Raw genomic sequence first — 22,708 nt, 5'->3', positions numbered from 1 at the left:
ACTGCGGCATGGTATCTCAGTGATCTAGCACTATAAATCGGCATCAGTCCGGACTAGTACAAGCAGCCACACACACGTGCATGCACGTCGCTTTTTAAGTGCAATAATCTTGCTCGCGACGTTAAGCCCCATTTCACCTCAACTCACATCTTAGGATATGTTATAGGACTCAACTCTTGACACTTGACACATGGGAATCAGTTTTATGTATAATTGAAAGATACAAAAGTCACCAAAAGTGGACTAGTATACATATATAACTTAGATTTATAACATAACGAAACGTTATCAGCCCTTACTTTCGTTTTTTCCTATTGAAAGTACATGTTTGTTGTTTAACGTCGCACTCAGCAGTATTCCGACTGACGGTCTGTGAATAATCGATTCTGGACAAGACAATCCAGTGATTGACACCATGAGTATCGATCTACAAATTGAGATGACACGCATCAACCAAGTCAGCGAGCCTGACCACTCGATCCCGTTAGTCGCCTCTTATGACAAGCCAAGTCGCATGAGTTGCTGGAGACGAGCACCGTTAAAAGTACATGTGTAGGACGCGTGAGCCTGTACGAACCTATAACTGTGTCAAATAATCTATATAAACATTATTAGGCGTGTAATGCCACATTTTCTCAATGTTCATTTTTTGCAGCAAATACACGGTGTACCGTACTTATATCAGAGGCGACCTCTACAGCCAGACGACGTTGACGATCAACCCCGTGGAGGTGTCTGACTACGGCAGCAAGTACAGATGTGTAGCCGACAACGACGAGGGCAGCGACTCCGTGAACGTCACGCTGAGAGGTGAGTCAGACCGACCCCTGACACTTCCAAAGACAAGGTGTGCGTGTGTGTGTGTGTGTGTGCGTGTGCGTGTGCGTGTGTGTTACGATATGTCATAACGAACGTTTTATGCCAGCTTATAATGAGTGTGTGTGTCTGTGTGGTGTGTATATGTGTGGTGTGTATATGGGTGTGTGTCTGTGTGTGTAGTGTGTGTGTGTGTGTGTCTGTGTCTGTGTGTGTGTGTCTGTCTGTCAGTGTGTGTGTCTGTGTGTGAATGTGGTGTGCATGTGTGTGTGTGTCTCGAGTCGACTGTGTGTTATTATGCCATAACGAACGTTACATGCTTGCTTTTGTGTGTGTGTGTGTGTGTGTGTGTGTGTGTGTGTGTGTGTGTGTGTGTGTGTGTGTGTGTGTGTGTGTGTGTGTGTGTGTGTGTGTGTGTGTGTGTGTGTGTGCATGTGGTGTCTGTGTGGTGTCTTGCTTTCTGTTTGTGTCTTTTAAGTTATTAGATGATTAAAATTTAAATAAAAAAGCCCTCAGATTCCATGTTTTTTTAGTAATCAGAGATTTAAAATTAAGATAACAAAAGACCTCATATTCAACAAATGGGTGCAGTTGGTTGAGAAGGAAACCTGCAGCCAGATGTGATACCTTAGGTATCATATCCAAACCAACCAACAAGTTACTATTTTACGTCCGCTTCGGTCAATTATCCACTACAGCATGTGGTCGAGCTTCAGGTGGGCGTGTCTGTGTTCCAGATGTCAACGAGTGCGTGACGGGCGAGGCCACGTGTCAGTGGGACCAGAACGAGAACTGTGTCGACACCCTAGGGTCCTATGAGTGCCACTGTGCCACTGGCTTTGACAGGAGGGGTGGGGTTTGCACGGGTAAGTTCAGTACAAACGTTCACCAACAACAATAAGATCCCTTGTTCCTCTGAATGGGGGAAATTGTGTTGCTCTTTTGACCAAACACACACAACTTCAACCTCATTCAAAGTAGATATTTTACCCCGATTGTATCGGAATAAAAGGTCTGATTTTTATTAGGTTGCTTTAGGTTTCCGGAGTGTGTCCTTCCAGACAGGTATATGTTTATGTAAAGTAATATCCCCGATCTTTGGCAAATGATATTTATTCCAATACCCTGGGTCACAAGAGGTTCATGGGTTCGCTATTGCATTCTCAATCTTTTTGTCAAAGAATTAATCTTAATTTTAAAAAATTAAATATATTTTTCCAGGTTATTTATATAAATTGATGTGTTTATATACCCGAAGAGCAAGGAATTGGTTTATTGTTAATGTCTTTCATAAACGTGAGCCTCGTTAAATCGAACTCCATTAAATCGACATAAACGTTCCCGACAAAATCCGGACGGAACTCCGCCGAACGATCTATGACTTCGAGTTAACGAGGATTTATGACATATGTGTTATATAATTTTACTGTATGTGTTATATAACTTTACTGTATGTGTTATTTATAATGCCCTATAACGTAACTGTTTCATTCAAGCACAATGTTGCACAATAACGGTGTTGGTGGAAGCGGGGCGGTGTTTCACAAATCGGGCAGTGACTACCGGTATTATAAGGCTTCACGGCAATGACCTCGGGTAATTTGGCAGCCCTATCAAAATGGATTCAACACTCCTTTGTCTGTCAACATTTATTTATTACCTTTATTACTGTGTGTGTCAACATCACACATGATGCTGATAACACGGTCTCGATCTAAGCAGAAACTGGGCTCCAAGATTGTGTATCATGGCCCCTTTTGTATAAGCGAGTTGAGGTGAAATGGGGTATAACGTCGCGTCCAAGATTATGCACTTATATAGCGACGTCCTTTTGACTAGACTGTCCACAGTTGCTACAGCTGTTTTATAAAGCGGGTCGTGTCTCTGTTATTGATTAATTATATCCAAAATAATACTAAATTCCATTTTAACATGCATTTGTTCAATATCTTTTTCCGGAATGGGTTAGCCTAGTGGTTAAAGCGTTCGCTCGTCACGCCGAAAACCCAGGTTCGATTCCCACATGGGTACAATGTGTGAAGCCCATTTCTGGTGTCCCCCGCCGTGGTTTTGCTGGAATATTGCTAAAAGCGGAGTAAAACTATATTCATTCACTCACTCATATTTGCCTCCTTCTTAATGATGTAATTTGTGTAAGATATGCCATGTCACGTTCTTCTCACCATACTGTCACGTATACCAGCACTTGTCACGCTTCATGTTGTACTATGTAACATCCTAACATTAGACTAGTCCACCCGTGGACAGCCGGGGTAGAATAGGTCTTCACCAACCCATGCATGTCCTAAAAGGCAACTGTACTTGTCGTAAGAGGCGACTAACGGGATCGGGTGGTCAGGCTCGCTGTCTTGGTTAATGATGCATGTCATCGTATCCCGATTGCCAGGATCGATGCTCATGATATTAATTAGTGGATTGTCCGCCGTCATAAACCTGGAGGGGCGGTCGGGTAGCCTAGTGGTTAAAGCGTTCGCTCGTCACGCCGAAGACCCGGGTTCGATTCCCGACATGGGTACAATATGTGAAGCCCATTTCTGGTGTCCCCCGCCGTGATATTGCTGGAATATTGCTAAAAGCGGCGTAAAACCATACTCACTCACTCACTCATATACCTGGAATATTGGAGTGCGACGAAGTACACTGGTGACCAGATCACTTGAAACAAGAGGCACGGGTGGTCAAGTCGCTTATGGCGCCGCAATTCGCTGTGCAGAGTTGCGTCCCTTGGACACGCCAGAAACGTCAGATCGTTGTTTCGCCCCGATTATGTTTCTAGGTTTGTTAGCACCATACCCCTGCTCGTGGGTTTCACCGAACGGGAAACGTCTGAGACCTGACATTTCGGGCTTTCCTCCCACATCAAGCTGACACGCGGTGATATAACCGGAAAAAATGTTAACAGCCCTGTTAAACCCAACTCACTCAGTCATTATTTAGAGCACTTTAACATAGCGTAGCAACACTGTAATGTACTACCAGTAGCTCTATGCAAATAGTTGCATGGCATGTAAACACAGCAGGGAATGTGAGATGCATAGCATTATATATACAACAACAGATCGTTAATAAGACTATACTGTTCACTGCCAAATCCTCCAGACTAAGAGAAACTCTGGATGAATTAAATCTGGTGTACAGACACCGCTTTACACATCAACACTGTCGCCTTAATACGCCGGATATCGGGAATCCATAAATAGATAGTTTAAGCCATATTAAATATTAGGCATACAAAATCTTTATAACGTTCTCACTCAAATCGTCTGGATTAACACATATCCACATTTACGATCATTGTTAACGCAATATACAATTGTAGTCATGTACCGATTCTAACCGATAAAATATAGCAGGGTCCAGACTACAGAGGTTTCACTGTAAAAATATTTCACACAAATATTTTAACTTGAACACATGAACGGTATATGTGAGATAGCTGTTACACCACTTCGGATTTTCCTCCCACGTCAAACAGACACGCTACAACAGATGACAAATCACTCACCCTCACTCATGCTGTCACACACACATTTGCTACAGACGATGTACATGCATGCTGATGTACTGACACAACATCATACATCCAACCCTTATAGCACGAGGAGTACCCTCATAACACATAGCTCAATCGTAACACAAACAATATTTCCATGTTCAATCAATCTGGTACCTCAGGATGAACTCGTATCCTACGCCAACACAGACAGGGGGTAAGGGAGTTATTAAAGTCAGTTAACTCTCTTGCCTCGGGGAGATGCAGAGTGGGTGATTGGGGGGCGTGAAAAACAAATGTGGTATGTTGTAGGCGGTAAAAGTGACTGAGAGAGAAATTTGAATTTATTGGAACCCTCCATTTTTAAAATGATGGATCCGCCCTTGATTCGCAAATCAGCTCGAAGAATAAGTGAATCACTGCTCTATTAGGTTGCATCTTAATGCAAAATCTTATTGCAAAGTCATGGTAGTCTAACAATCCAACGTCTGGAAACATGCGAGTAAGAATTCTGCCCCCCCCCCCCCCAAAAAAAATGCAGAACGCTACAAGCACATGGGATTTGGCCTCCGGTCAATTGACAGTCCCTGTCGGTCAAAAACAACTTGGTTTGTAAGCGATGTTACGCTTATGTTATGTTACTTGTACCAGTCTACCGGTAATTGATTATCCTAATTACACAAAGACAATGTGTAAGTAGTGCTGTGGAAGTAGGCGGTGAGGGCCAGGGAAGGGTCATCCAGTGACACCAGGGTACCAATTTACTCTAGCGACCGCTGCCACCCCAGTAGATGTGAACGAATGCGAGATTGACCCCCAGGTGTGCGATCAGGCATGCGTCAACTTTTTGGGCTCCTTCCGGTGTGAATGCATGGCGGATTATCTACTGCAGGCAGACAAGGTCACGTGTCTTCCGGTTTCAAGTTTTATGGGTAAGAAACCGAAACGTTGCGGTTATGAATCACCTCCACCGCGACACACATACACTAACTAATGAAGACATGTGTATGACAGTACAGTAAACTACGGTTATAACGAACTCAAATGGACCACTAATTTAAGTTCGTTATAACCGTAGTTCGTTATAAGCATACATACAACATCTATACAGCAAATGGCGGAGACCGAAAATTAAGTTCGTAATATCCGTCAGTTCGTTATAAGCGTGTTCGGTACAAACGTATTTTTCTGTATTTGTTACATGTAACACTGTTGGTATGTGCACGCAACATACACTACGTAAACGTAAGCACTCTCAAGTTAGTTATTTTAATGTCATAATATATACTCTTAAACATAAGTAGGGGATCATGAAATATTATTGTCATGATTGGTCGTCAAAAAGATATCAGCTTTGAAAAATGATTGGCAGTGTCAGAACGGTTTCGGATCCACATCTTAATGCCTCAACACACTGGTATATATATCCTTGAATTATTATGAGTTCCAGACAAGACATAAGTACAATATTTTAATGTCATCCACCAACCCATTTACTGTTAAGAAACTAGCCATGTATATTCTAAAAGCTATGAATCTAAGGCAACGTCTGTTGGGATCTACAGCTCCCATCACCACACTGTAACCATTGTATCATGGGCCTATGGCCTACAATACATCTGAATAAAGTGTATATATTCTCCCAAAACACACTGATAAAGTTTTGCACGTGGACCATGCGAATCCTCCGTGCGCCTTGGTGAGGGTCATTCTTGATTTTGATACTTCAGTGAAAGGTCGTCAAACCGCTTGAGCCGTTATCATTGTAGACTTTTTTAACCACAGTAACAGTCAAGGTCTTAACTCTTGTTTTAATACAGCCTAAGGGCAAGCGGCATGCTTCAAACTGGTAGAACTCAGAGAGGTAGCCAATATGTTCAATGTGTCTCGGTCTGCGATATGCAGACTTTGGAACAGGTTTCTGCAGACGCCCCGCACGGGGACCCCAGGTCAACAAGACCAGATCAGGCTGGTTTAATCAGATACCAGGCTTGTAGACATCAAACCCAAACTACCAATCAAAAAGCTGTGCACTTGCGCCAGACCACCGGAGTTCAAGTTTCGGACCCGACTATAAGAATTCAGCTAATCTGCATTCCGGGACCCCCTGCTACGCGAAACGAACTGAGGAAGACGCTGCAGGAGGAGTGGGACAGACTCCCTCACATTGTCATTGGGAGGTGGACTCGGACCATACCATATGAACGAATGTTTGATCAATGGTGGGCGCATGACCCTTATTGATAAAGTCATCTCAAACCTTGATTTTCTTACAACACCCCCTGTCGTCTTTCTAGGTTGCTTGCACCCTTACAAAACACCGCTAACGTATTCTGTTGATTGTCATGATTTACAAGTCTTTCTATTTCATTATTAATCCATTACCACGACTCAATACCTCCATCTGATCCCCTACTTTATTTGTAGAGTATGTATGATATTGTCGTTCAGTTGAAATTGCAAATGCCCACGTCTCAGCCTTGAAAAACGTGTGTTCATCTGACATACACTTTTTCTGGAAAAATATTATTGCACAGGTATTTTTATACTTTTTGTTAAACCTGAGGAAAAGACCCAAGACCTATTATCATTACCACAGTGGATCTTATAGACAGTATAAACCTCGTTATGGACTCTGCATTATATTATCATAGTCCACGTACGCCCTTGTTTAATAAATACACCCTGTACTGCTTTTAGAGCTACATGGTGGCAAGATAATAGCGTCCAGCTGTCTGCGCAAACCGGTTCCCTGTGTGGGTTGCGTATACACCATGGCGTAGCGTAATCGCATCCTACACAGGAAACCAGGCTGGCTGTCCGCGAAGCACTATAGTCATCTGAAATATGTACACCATGTACTTATTGTATGAATATTTAGTTTCTCTGGTAGCACTAAATGTTACATTCTGGCAAGTGAGTGAGTGAGTGAGTTGGGTTTAACACCTTTTGTTTCATTTATAAATCAGCATGTCAACATGGGTGGGCAGATTTAGGTTCATATGGGTGGAGTGAGTGAGTGAGCTTTTAGCCATATTCTAGCAATATCATGGCGGGGGACACCAGAAATGGGCTTCAGGCATTGTACCCATGTGGGGAATCAAACATGGGTCTTCGACGAGCCGAGCGAACACTTTAACCAATAGGCTACTCATCCGCGTAATGTATGTTTGGTCTTCCAGAAACCAACGAGTACAATGAGGGTTCCTATAAAGCAATAGTCATTGTCCAGACCCGGGATTCGAACCCTCTGGACAGGGCCTTGTCTTTTGTTGTTGTAGAGCAAGTGGTTACATTTTCTGTCCATCTTCAGTTAGAGTTATCTCCCTTGTTGCAGATTCCGCAACCAGACCTCCAGCCTCCTCAAACACCGGAGTCGACAACAATGTTGCTATAGGACTTGGAGTAGGCATCACCGTTATCGCCATTGCTATCATCGTTGTCATCGTCGTCATCGTGTGTAGACGTCGGGGCAACAGAGAGAGGGTAGGACCATACTGTGTAGTATTTGGATTGAATTCTGCATTTTGCAGAATTGTTGTAAGATTGTTACCGTGTTTGAAGTGGCAACACCAATACGGATCCGATTTATTGAGGTAGTCGCGGTATATGTCCTTGACGCCGAAATTATGACGATATAGTACAATATAAGATTAAAACGTTATTGGTTCGGAGTGAGTGAGTTTGATTTTACGCTGCTTTTAGCAATATTCCAGAAATACGGCGGGGAACACCAAAAATGGGCTTCCATCATTGTTGCCATATCGGGATTCGAACCCGGGTCTTCGGCGTGACGAGCGAACGCTTAAACCACAAAGCTACCCGACCACCCCTTATTGGTTTAGAGGATTTGCAACGTATCGACTTATTCACTATCGAGTGAGTGAGTTGGGTTTTACGTCGGTATGACCAATTTGCTATATCGTGACGTGTCATCTTTACTTTGGAAACTTTTACGACTTTTTTAATCCATGACTCAATGTATGGAGCTAACAAACCATGGATCTTAGGTCGAATCTGGGATTCGAACGACCAGCGTATCCTGGCATCCTCAAAGGGACACAACTCTTCTGTTATTGTAAAGATGCCGAGTCACAGACACGACCAAGCTACATAATAATATATCGATTTATTATTTTTAATATTTTTTTTATAATGACATTAAAGAAAATACATAATGTTTTCATCAAGGAACTGATCGATGTCCCCAAACCGAAACCACCACCCACATCCGGGTTCTACAACTCTGCATACAGCGTCAACGACGATGAGGTGAGTGCGACGTGGCGCAATATCATTGTAGCGACATCCATAGATATCGCTTGGTCACACGCCAGCAATACCCGTGGTTCAAGCCAGTTTAGGATAGGATAGCTTCAATATAGACACAATTTTATGGATAACAACTTCTTTAATACTGTGAAAAGCCACGTTTCGGTATAGATCCTTATACCGTTGTCAAACGGTCTTACAGTGGTGCTGTATGGCCTTAATCTTGCGATGATGGCGGATTGGTTCCGTGATGAGGCGTTGGGAGGCGGTGCGAAGGATGGCTCTGACAACGGTATAAGGATCTATACCGAAACGTCGCTTTTCACAGTATTAACGAAGTTGTTATCCATAAAATTGTGTCTTACTTGTCATCCCTCAACTTCTAAGTAATGCCCATCAAACCATTTAGGATAGCTTCAATTAAGTATTGATTGTGTATTGCTTTCGGTTCAGAGAGGTATGAATTGAAAAACCGATGTGCAACCTTTTGTAAGCATCCGTACGCTTATAATTGAATTCTACAACGAAAACATGTTATATCTGCTTTAGTTTAACCATTTATATACCAAAGCAGACAAAAATGACGAGATACATAGGAATACACACTGTGGCGTGACATGAATCAGGTGATTGTTTAATTTATGCACATAACTTGACGCGCCTACAAAATCAGTAGCCAATCAACGGAGAGTAGGATGAAAACAATGTTCATAGGCCCTGTCAATCAAGGCAAAATGGGGAGGAACTGCAACAACCAGACTGTAAGGAACCAGAACAAATATGTCCGGGAGAAGGCGGTTGTTTCAAAAGACATGGTCAGTTACTCGAACGTTAGTTCCCTGAAAAAGGGAAGACACAGTTGGAAAAATGCTAGGAACCCGAAGACATGAAAGTTGTGGAACCTTGGCGAGCGGGGAAAAGAAAAAAAACAGGCGAGCGAGCCTGCACGTTTGTACGTGTAATTACAGGTTTGAAAAGGTGTAATTACGACTTATAAAAAGTTGTAGTTACATGTTTTTAAGGTGTAATTTAAAGTTTAAAAGATGAAAATACAAGTTTTTAAAGGTGTAATAACTAGATTTAAAGGCGTAATTACAAGTTTAGAAATGGAAATAACAAGTTTTGAAAGGTGTAATTTCAGGTTTGAAAAGGTGTAATTACGACTTATAAAAAGTTGTAGTTACACGTTTTTAAGGTGTAATTTAAAGTTTAAAAGATGAAAATACAAGTTTTTGAGGTGTAATAACTAGATTTATAGGCTTAATTGCAAGTTTAGAAATGGAAATAACAAGTTTTGAAAGGTGTAATTACAGGTTTGAAAAGGTGTAATTATGAGTTAGAAATGTGAAATTTCACTGAATGATCGAAACATTTGAAGTTCTGTATTGCCTAAAGGACAGACGTAGAAGTATGGACGAGGACAATCAATGTTGGATGTTTTTAGATCAACTGGGCATTGAAAAGTGTAACTGACAAAATGAAACCAGAAAGCACAATATTTCTGTTGGTGCAAGCCCCAAATCAAAGTACAACTTCACTTTTCTATTTATGTTTCTTGATGCCATTTGGGGCAGACGTCCTCCCTCCAAGATATGTTCATTTGCCCCTTATATTATTCTGAATTTATAAGCAGTTCAATAGTTAAACTTGTAATTACAACTTTTTTAAACTTGTAATTACACCTTTAAAGTTGTAATTACACCTTTAGAAACTTGTAATAACACCTTTATAACTTGTAAATACACCTTTACAACTTGTAATTAGACCTTTACAACTTGTAATTACACCTTTACAACTTGTAATTACAACTTTTAAATAAAAAAATGTTATCAATGAATTTGGCCCTAATAGGCTTTCGTACGTTTGGTCCATTCCTTCTCGGCCTTCGGCCTCAATGGGTTGTTTGGACAATAAATGTATGCATGAATTTCGCTAAATGTCATGTGTATAACGATACTCGTGAGCAGAGAGGGAATTCCCTCGACTGTAATATTGGGATTCCCCGAGTTTCCGTAGTAATGAAAGTAGTCCGCTTCGGTGGGCGTGGCTTCATTTTTTTACATTCATTGGGAAATGGATGCAATAACACATGGCCAATTCAGCTAATCAGAATGCAGCAATTTCCACGAATTCAACGAAACTTTAATTATTACGTTAGTAATGTGTTGACACGTGTCTGTAAACAAACAACGACAGAACATCGACACCCATCTTCCCGAGGCAAGGGCGTTAACTGCACTGGACTTAACAGTCAGTTACCTACCCTGCCTCGCAAAGATGATCAACACTAGGGGACTGTTGCACCTTACGATTCGCCTTACAACGGGGCGCTAACATTCAGTCCCTTGCAATGGCATCAATCCCTGGCGGAGGTCGCTTCGTCTGCTCCACATCTTCAAAGTCGTCATAAATTAATCTGGTCGTCATCGGTCTTCATAAGGGCAAGACCCGTGAAGATTCCGGGGTAGAATAGGTCTTCAGCAACCCATGCTTGTCGTAAAAAGCGACTAACGGGGTCGGGTGGTCAGGCTCGCTGACTTGGTTGATGCATGTCATCGATCCCAATTGCGTGGATCGATGCTCATGATATCAATCACTGGATTGTCTGGTCCAGACTCGTTTATTTACAGACCGCCGTCATATAGCTGGAATATTGCTGAGTGCGGCGTTAAACAAAAAAAACAATAAAATCATAAGGACAAAGCAACCAAGCGGTAGTTGCGCCGCCATTTTGGAAGAGTGCGCATGCGCTTCGAGCAGTTGCAGACCCCGGGATGACTGATAGATAGTTAATAACTACAGCTCCCTTCCCGACAGGCCCACATCTACACGGAGTTGTCCCCCACAGGCGACGAGTTCCCCCGGAGCAGGCTGAGGTTCCTCAACTCCTTGGGGGAAGGGAAGTTCGGACGCGTGGTGATGGCTGAAGCCCTCAGCATCAACAGCACTGGCAAGTGGGAGGAGGTTGCAGTCAAGATGGTCAAAGGTGAGATAACAGGTTAATAATAAACTAGTCATAAGGTTTACTGGATAGGTGAATTTGAACGTTATGTCTGTTCTGAGAAGATCAGGGGTTGAATAGGTCTTCAGCAACCCAGGCTTGCCGTAAAATGGGAAAAGTGTAAAGTGGTCAAACGAAAGCAGATCCTGTCTGGCACACAGAGCGTCTTCCCGGAGAGGGGAACGTCGATGTGGTGGATTATGCCGATGTGACGTTTAATTTTAACTCGCTCACGTTAAGAAATGGTACATATTGTTGCCCGGCCTGGCGCTGGGGATTGAGGTGGAAAACAAGGATTGGTCGGCATGGAGTTAGTATACTGATTCTGAGTGGGATATTCATGTTAAACTGCGTCTAGTTAAGTGCAATAATTTTGAACGCGGCGTTAAACTTCTTGCCACCTCGCCTCACAGCTATTCTAAATATTTATTGAGGATCCGTGTACCGCTGAGGACATCCCATCACAGGTTACGTCAGAAAGACCTTTCGCGAACTTTGACCGACCGACTAACATGAAGTCGACATTAACCACTTGGAAAACTCTGTGGCTCAAGTTTCAAATTGGCGACTTCCATTCCAGACTCTGCTTTATAAAGTACAGTAAACTACGCTTATAACGAACACGCTTATAACGAACTGACGGATATAACGAACTTATTTTTTAGTCCCGGCCATTTGATGTATATATGCTTATAACGAACTACGGTTAGTACGAACTAAAATTAGTGGTCCCTTTGACTTCGTTATAACCGTAGTTTACTGTATTTTGAATCAGTCATACAGCCCGTAACAGTTGTGTTGAGCTTTAGAGGTTGCTTGATTAGAAAACATTCCGCTAACAATGTAACATAACATTATGAATATTTCAGTTTTCATTGTTCATTTTTTTTATTACGTTTTGGTATTGTTAGTAATCGTGTAGTTGTCCGATTTTCGATCGCGAACATTGGTACTACTTAATTTCGTTTATCCGACATACTCGTTAATCCGACATAATCATATGCTTTTGTTTGTTTGTTTGTTGTTTAACGCCGTACTATTCCAGCGATATGACGGCGGTCTGTAAATAATCCAATCCAGTGACTGACATCATGAGCATCGATCCACGCAATTGGGATACGATGACATGCATCAACCACGTCAGCGAGCCTGACCATCCGATCCCGTAATGTCGAATGTCGAAAAAACGGGACTTGACTTGACTGTTGTTACAGAAACCGCCACTGATGCTATGAAGGAAGACTTCTACCACGAGCTGGTCATCGTCCGGAAGCTGCCCACTCACGTCAACGTCGTGGCCTACCTGGGCTGTGTCACCGCTTCAGGTAAGTTCCTTCAACAGATGCACCTGACCAGCTTGGCGTATGGTAGACCACTTAGACAAAGTCCCAGTAGATAGATATCTCTATACTTCCTAGTGCCCAGTATCAACAATGTTAACAGACTAGTATACAATTACACTGTGCCATGCTCTGATAGTGTCATCTACCCTGCAATAACACAAAAGAACGTCATCGTATAGACATGCTTTCTGATATTCCTCTGTCCGCATCAAACGACCTTAACCCCCCACCTTCAATGACCTGTCTTTAGGCCCAAGAAGAATGTTAACCCCACAACTCCTACCACCGACCACCAACGATAGCCATTTAACCCCGAATGACCCACCTATAGACTTAACCCCGACCTCTTATTGTCCACCTATAGACTTAACCCAGACCTCTAATGACCCACCTATAGACTTGACCCCGACCTCTAATGACCCACCTATAGTCTTGACCCCGACCTCCAATGACCCACCTATAGACTTGACCCCGACCTCTAATGACCCACCTATAGACTTAACCACGACTTCAAATGACCTACCTATAGACTTGACCCCGACCTCTAATGACCCACGTATAGACTTAACTCCGACCTCTAATGACCCACCTATAGACTTAACCCAGACCTCTAATGACCCACCTATAGACTTGACCCCGACCTCTAATGACCCACCTATAGACTTGACCCCGACCTCTAATGATCTACCTATAGACTTGACCCCGACCTCCAATGACCCACCTAGAGACTTAACCCCGACCTCTAATGACCCACCTATAGACGTCACCCAGACCTCTAATGACCCACCTATAGACTTGTCCCCGACCTCTAATGACCCACCTATAGACTTGACCCCGACCTCTAATGACCTACCTATAGACTTGACCCCGACCTCCAATGACCCACCTAGAGACTTAACCCCGACCTCTAATGACCCATCTATAGACTTAACCCCCGGCTTGAAATTACCCGTCTAGAGATTAAGTTCCCGACCACTAATGGTCCGTCTAACGCGTTGACCGCATATAAGCCATGTACAGTGTCACCCACTATCCTCCAATTGACTGTCTACAAAGTTAACCTCCGACCTGCAGTGACCCGCCTCTACCATGACCTCTACCTTGCAGACCCAGCTCTCATGATCATGGAGTACGTCAATGGCGGTGACCTTCTGACCTACTTAAGAAAACGTCGACCAGCTAAAGCTAGCGAGCAAACGTCAAGCGTGGAGGCCTTGACCCCTAAAGATATGCTGTCCTTTGCCCTTCAGATAGCTCGGGGAATGGCACACATAGCTGCACAGAAGGTAAATGTCATTCATCACTGTGAACCTGTAGACAAGCACGTTCAAATAAATGTCACATGAGTTACGTCCCTTGCCTCGCCGATAAAGGCAACAAATCGTTGTTGCCTCGTTAACGGTTTACCGAGGGTGTGCCTGTGTGTCTTTTCGTATGTCCATACTACACAACGATTGAGAGGGATAATCAGATTTTTTGTTAGTTTGTTTGTTGTTTAACGCCGCACTCAGCAATAGTCCAGCAATATGACGGCGGTCTGTAATTAATCGAGTCTGGACCAGACAATCTAGTGATTAACATCATGAACTCGGACAACGCTGTTTGGATAGCTTGAGATGCATTAACCATGTCATCGAGCCTGACCACCCGATCCCGTTAGTCGCCTCTTACGACTAGCATGTTCGCCTTTTACGACAAGCATGGGTTGCTGAAGACCTATTCTACCCTGGATCTTCAAAGGTCCGGATAGACAGATATGTCATTCTTTCATATACACGTGACATATGTGAATAATGTACACGTGACATATGTGAATCATACACACGTGACATATGTGAATCATACACACGTGACATATGTGAATCATACACACGTGACATATGTGAATCATTTACACGTGACATGTGAATCATACACACGTGACATATGTGAATCATATACGTGTGACATATGTGAATCAGTTTTGAGTAGCATGGAAAGATAAACAATATCCTATCAAAAGTGGGGTAGTATATATAATCTGATAAGAACTGGTATCAAGTTGGTTCGTCGGAAGCCAAGAGCTCCATGCTTTCATTCTGTTACTGAATTCTTGTCAATATTAAAGTGAGTCATTGTCACCTGCTTATGTTAGATACTCCTTAAATAATGCACTGATATGCATTATTTTATTCAAAACCCATTGTTTCAGGGCTAAAATAAAGTGGAAAGATGTGTCGCATCATTACTATATTGTTGACATGAGATGTGTCGTATCATTACTATATTGTTGACATGAGATGTGTCGTATCATTACTATATTGTTGACATGAGATGTGTCGTATCATTACTATATAGTTGACATGAGATGTGTCGTATCATTACTATATACGTTGACATGAGATGTGTCGTATCATTCCTATATTGTTGACATGAGATGTGTCGTATCATTTCTATATTGTTGACATGAGATGTGTCGTATCATTACTATATACGTTGACATGAGATGTGTCGTATCATTACTATATTGTTGACATGAGATGTGTCGTATCATTACTATATTGTTGACATGAGATGTGTCGTATCATTACTATATAGTTGACATGAGATGTGTCGTATCATTACTATATACGTTGACATGAGATGTGTCGTATCATTCCTATATTGTTGACATGAGATGTGTCGTATCATTTCTATATTGTTGACATGAGATGTGTCGTATCATTACTATATACGTTGACATGAGATGTGTCGTATCATTACTATATTGTTGACATGAGATGTGTCGTATCATTTCTATATTGTTGACATGAGATGTGTCGTATCATTCCTATATTGTTGACATGAGATGTGTCGTATCATTTCTATATTGTTGACATGAGATGTGTCGTATCATTTCTATATTGTTGACATGAGATGTGTCGTATCATTACTATATAGTTGACATGAGATATGTCGTATCATTCCTATATTGTTGACATGAGATGTGTCGCATCATTACTATATTGTTGAAATGAGATGTGTCGTATCATTACCATATAGTTGACATGAGATGTGTCGTATCATTTCTATATTGTTGACATGAGATGTGTCGTATCATTACTATATTGTTGACATGAGATGTGTCGTATCATTACTATCTTGTTGACATGAGATGTGTCGTATCATTTCTATATTGTTGACATGAGATGTGTCGTATCATTCCTATATTGTTGACATGAGATGTGTCGTATCATTTCTATATTGTTGACATGAGATGTGTCGTATCATTTCTATATTGTTGACATGAGATGTGTCGTATCATTCCTATATTGTTGACATGAGATATGTCGTATCATTCCTATATTGTTGACATGAGATGTGTCATATCATTACTATATTGTTGACATGAGATGTGTCGTATCATTACTATATTGTTGACATGAGATGTGTCGTATCATTACTATATTGTTGACATGAGATGTGTCGTATCATTACTATATTGTTGACATGAGATGTGTCGTATCATTACTATATTGTTGACATGAGATGTGTCGTATCATTTCTATATTGTTGACATGAGATGTGTCGTATCATTCCTATATTGTTGACATGAGATATGTCGTATCATTTCTATATTGTTGACATGAGATGTGTCGTATCATTACTATATTGTTGACATGAGATGTGTCGCATCATTACTATATTGTTGACATGAGATATGTCGTATCATTACTATATTGTTGACATGAGATGTGTCGTATCATTACTATATTGTTGACATGAGATGTGTCGTATCATTACTATATTGTTGACATGAGATGTGTCATATCATTTCTATATTGTTGACATGAGATGTGTCGTATCATTACTATATAGTTGACATGAGATGTGTCGTATCATTACTATATTGTTGACATGAGATGTGTCGTATCATTACTATATTGTTGACATGAGATGTGTCGTATCATTACTATATTGTTGACATGAGATGTGTCGTATCATTACTATATTGTTGACATGAGATGTGTCGTATCATTACTATATACGTTGACATGAGATGTTGTCGTATCATTACTATATTGTTGACATAAGATGTGCATTGTCAATACTGTTTTGTTGGTTATTTTCCGCACAGATTATACACCGAGATGTGCATTGTCAATACTGTTTTGTTGGTTATTTTCCGCACAGATTATACACCGAGATGTGTATTGTCAATACTGTTTTGTTGGGTATTTTCCGCACAGATTATACACCGAGATGTGTATTGTCAAGACTGTTTTGTTGTATTTTCCGCACAGATTATACACCGAGATGTGCATTGTCAATACTGTTTTGTTGGTTATTTTCCGCACAGATTATACACCGAGATGTGCATTGTCAATACTGTTTTGTTGGTTATTTTCCGCACAGATTATACACCGAGATGTGTATTGTCAATACTGTTTTGTTGGGTATTTTCCGCACAGATTATACACCGAGATGTGTATTGTCAAGACTGTTTTGTTGTATTTTCCGCACAGATTATACACCGAGATGTGCATTGTCAATACTGTTTTGTTGTATTTTCCGCACAGATTATACACCGAGATGTGTATTGTCAATACTGTTTTGTTGGGTATTTTCCGCACAGATTATACACCGAGATGTGTATTGTCAAGACTGTTTTGTTTTATTTTCCGCACAGATTTTACACCGAGATGTGTATTGTCAATACTGTTTTTTTGGTTATTTTCCGCACAGATTATACACCGAGATGTGTATTGTCATGACTGTTTTGTTGGGTATTTTCCGCACAGATTTTACACCGAGATGTGTATTGTCAATACTGTTTTGTTGGTTATTTTCCGCACAGATTATACACCGAGATGTGTATTGTCATGACTGTTTTGTTGGGTATTTTCCGCACAGATTTTACACCGAGATGTGTATTGTCAATACTGTTTTGTTGGGTATTTTCCGCACAGATTATACACCGAGATGTGTATTGTCATGACTGTTTTGTTGTATTTTCCGCACAGATTATACACCGAGATGTTGCGGCGAGGAACGTGCTGATAGACCGGAAGCGCGTGTGTAAAGTCTCGGACTTCGGTCTCGCGAGAGACGTTGAGGGAGCTGATATATACGAGAGAACAAATAAGGTTGGTTGGTACTCTATCTCAGCAAGAAGGAAACGGTTTTGGAAGACATGATGCAAAGTTCGAAACTACAATTTTCGTGATCGAGTTCTTTTAAAATGTTCAGATTTCGATGAAATAAATACATAAACTGTTTCTGTTCTCAATTTCGTGTAAAATTCAGTAAACTACGGTTAAAACGAACTCAAAGGGACTGCTAATTTTAGTTCGTTATAACCGTAGTTCGTTATAAGCATATATACAGCAATGGCCGGGACCATTTATAAATTCGCTATATCCGTCAGTTCGTTATAAGCGTGTTCGTTATAACCGTAGTTTACTGTAATTAACATTCACATTCCAATAAATTCGAAAGGTAAACAAAAAAAACCTACCTTCTTTTGTCTGCAGTTTCTGTGTTCCGATGATGGAGATATATATGTCTCGTTCTTTTCATTCCCCATGTATATCTACAAGAGAAGGGGAATTTGTGGAGACTTTGCCCTTGACTCGGTCGAAGTTGCCATCTATAATTCTTTCAAATTTCATTTTGATTGGATAGCACCTATCTTGCTGACAGTGGCGTCAAGGTGACACGAGAACTCACTCACTCACTCATGCTCTGACCCCTATGTGTTTACCCGTAGGGCCCGCTCCCGATCCGATGGATGGCCCCTGAAAGCCTGCGAGATTCTGTCCACACATCCAAGTCTGATGTATGGTCGTTCGGCGTCCTGTTGTGGGAGATTGTCACACTAGGTAGGTACATTATCATTATCATCATTATCTTTATCATTATCATCATTATCATTATCATTATCATCATCATCATCATCATTATCATTGTTATCGTCGTCATCATCATCGTCGTCGTCGTCGTCATCATCATCATTATCATTATTATCATTATCATCAATATCATTATCATTATCATCATAATCATTATTATCATTATCATTATCATTATCATCATTATCATTATCATTATCATTATCATCATTATCATTATCATTATCATCATTATCATTATCATTATCATCATCATCATCATCATTATCATTGTTATCGTCGTCATCATCATCGTCGTCGTCGTCGTCGTCATCATCATCATTATCATTATTATCATTATCATCAATATCATTATCATTATCATCATAATCATTATTATCATTATCATTATCATTATCATCATTATCATTATCATTATCATTATCATCATTATCATTATCATTATCATCATTATCAATATCATTATCATTATCATCATAATCATTATTATCATTATCATTATCATTATCATCATTATCATTATCATTATCATTATCATCATTATCATTATCATTATCATCATTATCATTATCATTATCATTATTATCATTATCATCATTATCATTGTCATTATCATCATTATCATTATCATTGTTATCGTCGTCGTCATCATCATCATCATTAGCATCAGTATCACATATAGGCAATGCATCTATCGTATAGCATGGATCGGGTGGTCAGACCAGGTGACTTGGTGTTGATGGCGTCAATCACTGGATTGTCTGGTCCAAACTGTTATTTACAAGGCACCGCCACATAACTGGAATATAGCAGAGTGCGGTGTTTATCAACAAGCAAACAAACAAACAAACTTTAGCATCTAAACTATGTGGCAAGAATTGACGCGATTATTTTTCGAATCAATGTTAAACAATATGCAATATCGTTTTAATTATTTTCGCATCAGTTCTCATTAGGTTTTGCCTAGGGTAGTATTCACACATTGCATACATGATCTTATACTGGTGATGGTGGAATATTGTTTGATGCCATGGTTAGCAATAGTCCAGCTTTATACAAATATATTAGAACAATCTTGTATTAAACCAGAAAAAAACAGCAACTGAAGCATTGGGTAGCCACAACCACGAGCACAATGTATTTCACTCAGTCGCCACTGAATCTGACGACCCGGTCTCAACGCACTGGCAATTGGTGTATTGGGGAGGGGGGATAAAGGAAGAGCCTCGTGTTGATTTTGTTTATAATATGTCTGCAGGGTCTAGCCCCTACCCGGGCATGTCAGGGCAGCAGGTCATGACGTCAGTCCTCGAGGGCAAGAAGCTGGTGTGTCCGCCCCAGTGCAACAAGGACCTGTGAGTATAAGACGTATAGTGTTGATATGGGCTGTGAGTATAAGACGTTTAGTGTTGATAGACATTGTGAGTATAAGACGTGTAGTGTTGATAGGATCTGTGAGTATAAGGCGTGTAGTGTTGATAGGATCTGTGAGTATAAGACGTATAGTGTTAATAGGGCCTGTGTATATAAGACGTGTAGTGTTGATAGTCCCTGTGAGTAAAAGACGTGTAGTGTTGATAGACCCTGTGAGTATAAGACGTGTAGTGTTGATAGGACCTGTGAGTATAAGACGTGTCGTGTTGATAGACCCTGTGAGTATAAAACGTGTACTGTTGATAGGACCTGGGAGTAAAAGACGCATAGTGTTGATAGACCCTGTGAGTATAAGACGTGTCGTGTTGATAGACCCTGTGAGTATAAGACGTGTAGTGTTGATAGGACCTGTGAGTATAAGACGTATACTGTTGATAGGACCTGTGAGTAAAAGACGCATAGTGTTGATAGACCCTGTGAGTATAAGACGTGTCGTGTTGATAGACCCTGTGAGTATAAGACGTGTAGTGTTGATAGGACCTGTGAGTATAAGACGTGTAGTGTTGATAGGACCTGTGAGTATAAGACGTGTAGTGTTGATGGACCCTGTGAGTATAGACGTGTAGTGTTGATAGGGCCTGTGAGTAAAAGACGTGTAGTGTTGATAGGGCCTGTGAGTATAAGACGTGTAGTGTTGATAGGACTTGTGAGTATAAGGTGTGTAGTGTTGATAGACCCTGTGAGTATAAGACGTATAGTGTTGATAGGACCTGTGAGTATAAGACGTGTAGTGTTGATAGGACCTGTGAGTATAAGACGTGTCGTGTTGATAGACCCTGTGAGTAAAAGACGTGTACTGTTGATAGGACCTGTGAGTATAAGACGTGTAGTGTTGATAGGGCCTGTGAGTATAAGACGTGTAGTGTTGACAGGACCTGTGAGTAAAAGACGTGTAGTGTTGATAGACCCTGTGAGTATAAGACATGTAGTGTTGATAGACCCTGTGAGTATAAGACGTATAGTGTTGATAGACCCTGTGAGTATAAGACGTGTTGTGTTGATAGGACCTGTGAGTATAAGACGTATAGTGTTGATAGACCCTGTGAGTCTCGCGTGATTTCATGTGGAGTAGCTCAGTTTTTATTAAATCATATTTTATTGCATTGGACGTGTATGGCACCCGAGATGAGACTGGAACCTATTGTCTGTCTTCCAAGTGCTAAAAGTTGATTGGCTACATTGGAATGTCGACGCCTGTTTTGTTTCCCTGTCTGACAGGGGTGCACTTTATATCGATATTATTCTATTCTTTATTTTTTTTCAGGTACGCCATCATGTCAAGGTGTTGGAATCATTCAGCCACATCCAGACCGACCTTTGACATTTTATCACGTGACTTTGAGAGGATATTAGAAGAGGAAGGAGACTACATCCAGCTGAGTCAGATGGAGGAGGGAATCTACCAGGTGCTGGAAGGGGTGCGGCCGGAGGAGAAATTGTAGAAGGTGCATGTCCAACAATACATGTGTCGAGTATACCGTATTGTCACCTGCCATCTCGGATTTCATGCTGGGCGGACATTTTCCGGTCATGAAATCGAGGCATGAGCGAGTGAGTGGTTTTAACGCCGCTTTGAAAAGTAATCCGGTTATATCACGTGACAGCTTAATGTGGGAGGAAAGCCCGAAGATTTGCAGGTCTCAGACGTTTACCAGTGCTGAAACCCAAGGGTTTGGCGCTGACATACCTAGAAACACGAACGGGGATCGAACCCATGATCTTAGTTTCGTGACGTGTCCAAGGGACGCAACTCAAGTTGGTTTTAGACGACCAGGCCGCACGTGCACCACCGAGGCAAGAATATGACGGACAACACAGTCACGTTAACATTATTTTCAAGGTTTGTTGACAAATGATGTTGAGATATATCCCACATTATCACGCGGTAAATCAATACTGACATGTGCAGCATATGTCTCTCCCGGTGAATTATTCCAAGATGTATCCCTTGGTCTTATCAACAGAGATTCCAGGAGGGATTTTCGAAGGATTTGTTGTGAAATTCCTGCGACCTCGGACTATATTGTGACTGACGTTTACAGCAGTGATATTCCTCCGCCGGCACATATCGAGGTGAAACAGATTGTATATAAACATCCTTTTGTATAAACATGCATTTATATTGGGCATTTGAACGCTGTTTATTATGATAACTTGACTTTTATTTACTTTGGATCAAGGTCTGTTAATATTGATGTTCCTATTTCTGCATATGAAATATAAAGAAATATTTTTGCATAAACATTTGTACCTCTGTTATCATTTGACGTTGCGAACAAACGTCTTTTACCAGGAGATAAGAGGGTGACTGGTTTATCCAGATTGGCATATTTGCTATCATTATGAGTATTGCTGTGTCAGCACTTTGCTCGTGGTGTCCTCAAGCCACCAAGGTAAACTTTCAGACAGACAGCACAAAGATCAAAAGTATGCCATGTACAAAACAATTATAATAAGT

General features: G+C 41.1%; 1 protein-coding gene across 3 annotated transcripts in view; it reads left to right on the top strand.

The window, feature by feature from the left end:
* Nucleotides 1-22,486, top strand: part of LOC124113552 (fibroblast growth factor receptor 3-like) — a 40,479-nt gene extending 17,993 nt beyond the window's left edge. The window contains exons 9-20 of one of the 3 annotated variants that reach the window (XM_048402086.1): nucleotides 656-810; nucleotides 1,554-1,682; nucleotides 5,101-5,262; nucleotides 7,668-7,816; nucleotides 8,522-8,602; nucleotides 11,420-11,588; nucleotides 12,818-12,928; nucleotides 14,054-14,232; nucleotides 17,929-18,051; nucleotides 18,675-18,786; nucleotides 20,075-20,171; nucleotides 21,515-22,486. In XM_048402086.1, the coding sequence (XP_048258043.1) occupies nucleotides 656-810; nucleotides 1,554-1,682; nucleotides 5,101-5,262; nucleotides 7,668-7,816; nucleotides 8,522-8,602; nucleotides 11,420-11,588; nucleotides 12,818-12,928; nucleotides 14,054-14,232; nucleotides 17,929-18,051; nucleotides 18,675-18,786; nucleotides 20,075-20,171; nucleotides 21,515-21,692 (1,645 nt within the window). In that variant the 3' untranslated portion in view covers nucleotides 21,693-22,486. The other 2 variants (XM_048402084.1, XM_048402085.1) reach the window with 2 other exon arrangements.
* The last annotated feature ends 222 nt before the right edge of the window (nucleotides 22,487-22,708 follow it).

The sequence above is a fragment of the Haliotis rufescens genome, unplaced genomic scaffold (genome assembly GCF_023055435.1).
Source record: "Haliotis rufescens isolate VD_foot unplaced genomic scaffold, xgHalRufe1.0.p SCAF_24, whole genome shotgun sequence".
In the NCBI taxonomy this organism is placed as follows: Eukaryota; Metazoa; Mollusca; class Gastropoda; order Lepetellida; family Haliotidae; genus Haliotis; species Haliotis rufescens.
The sequence above is the reverse complement of the archived record's forward strand: the minus strand, read 5'-3'. Positions and strand labels throughout refer to the sequence as shown.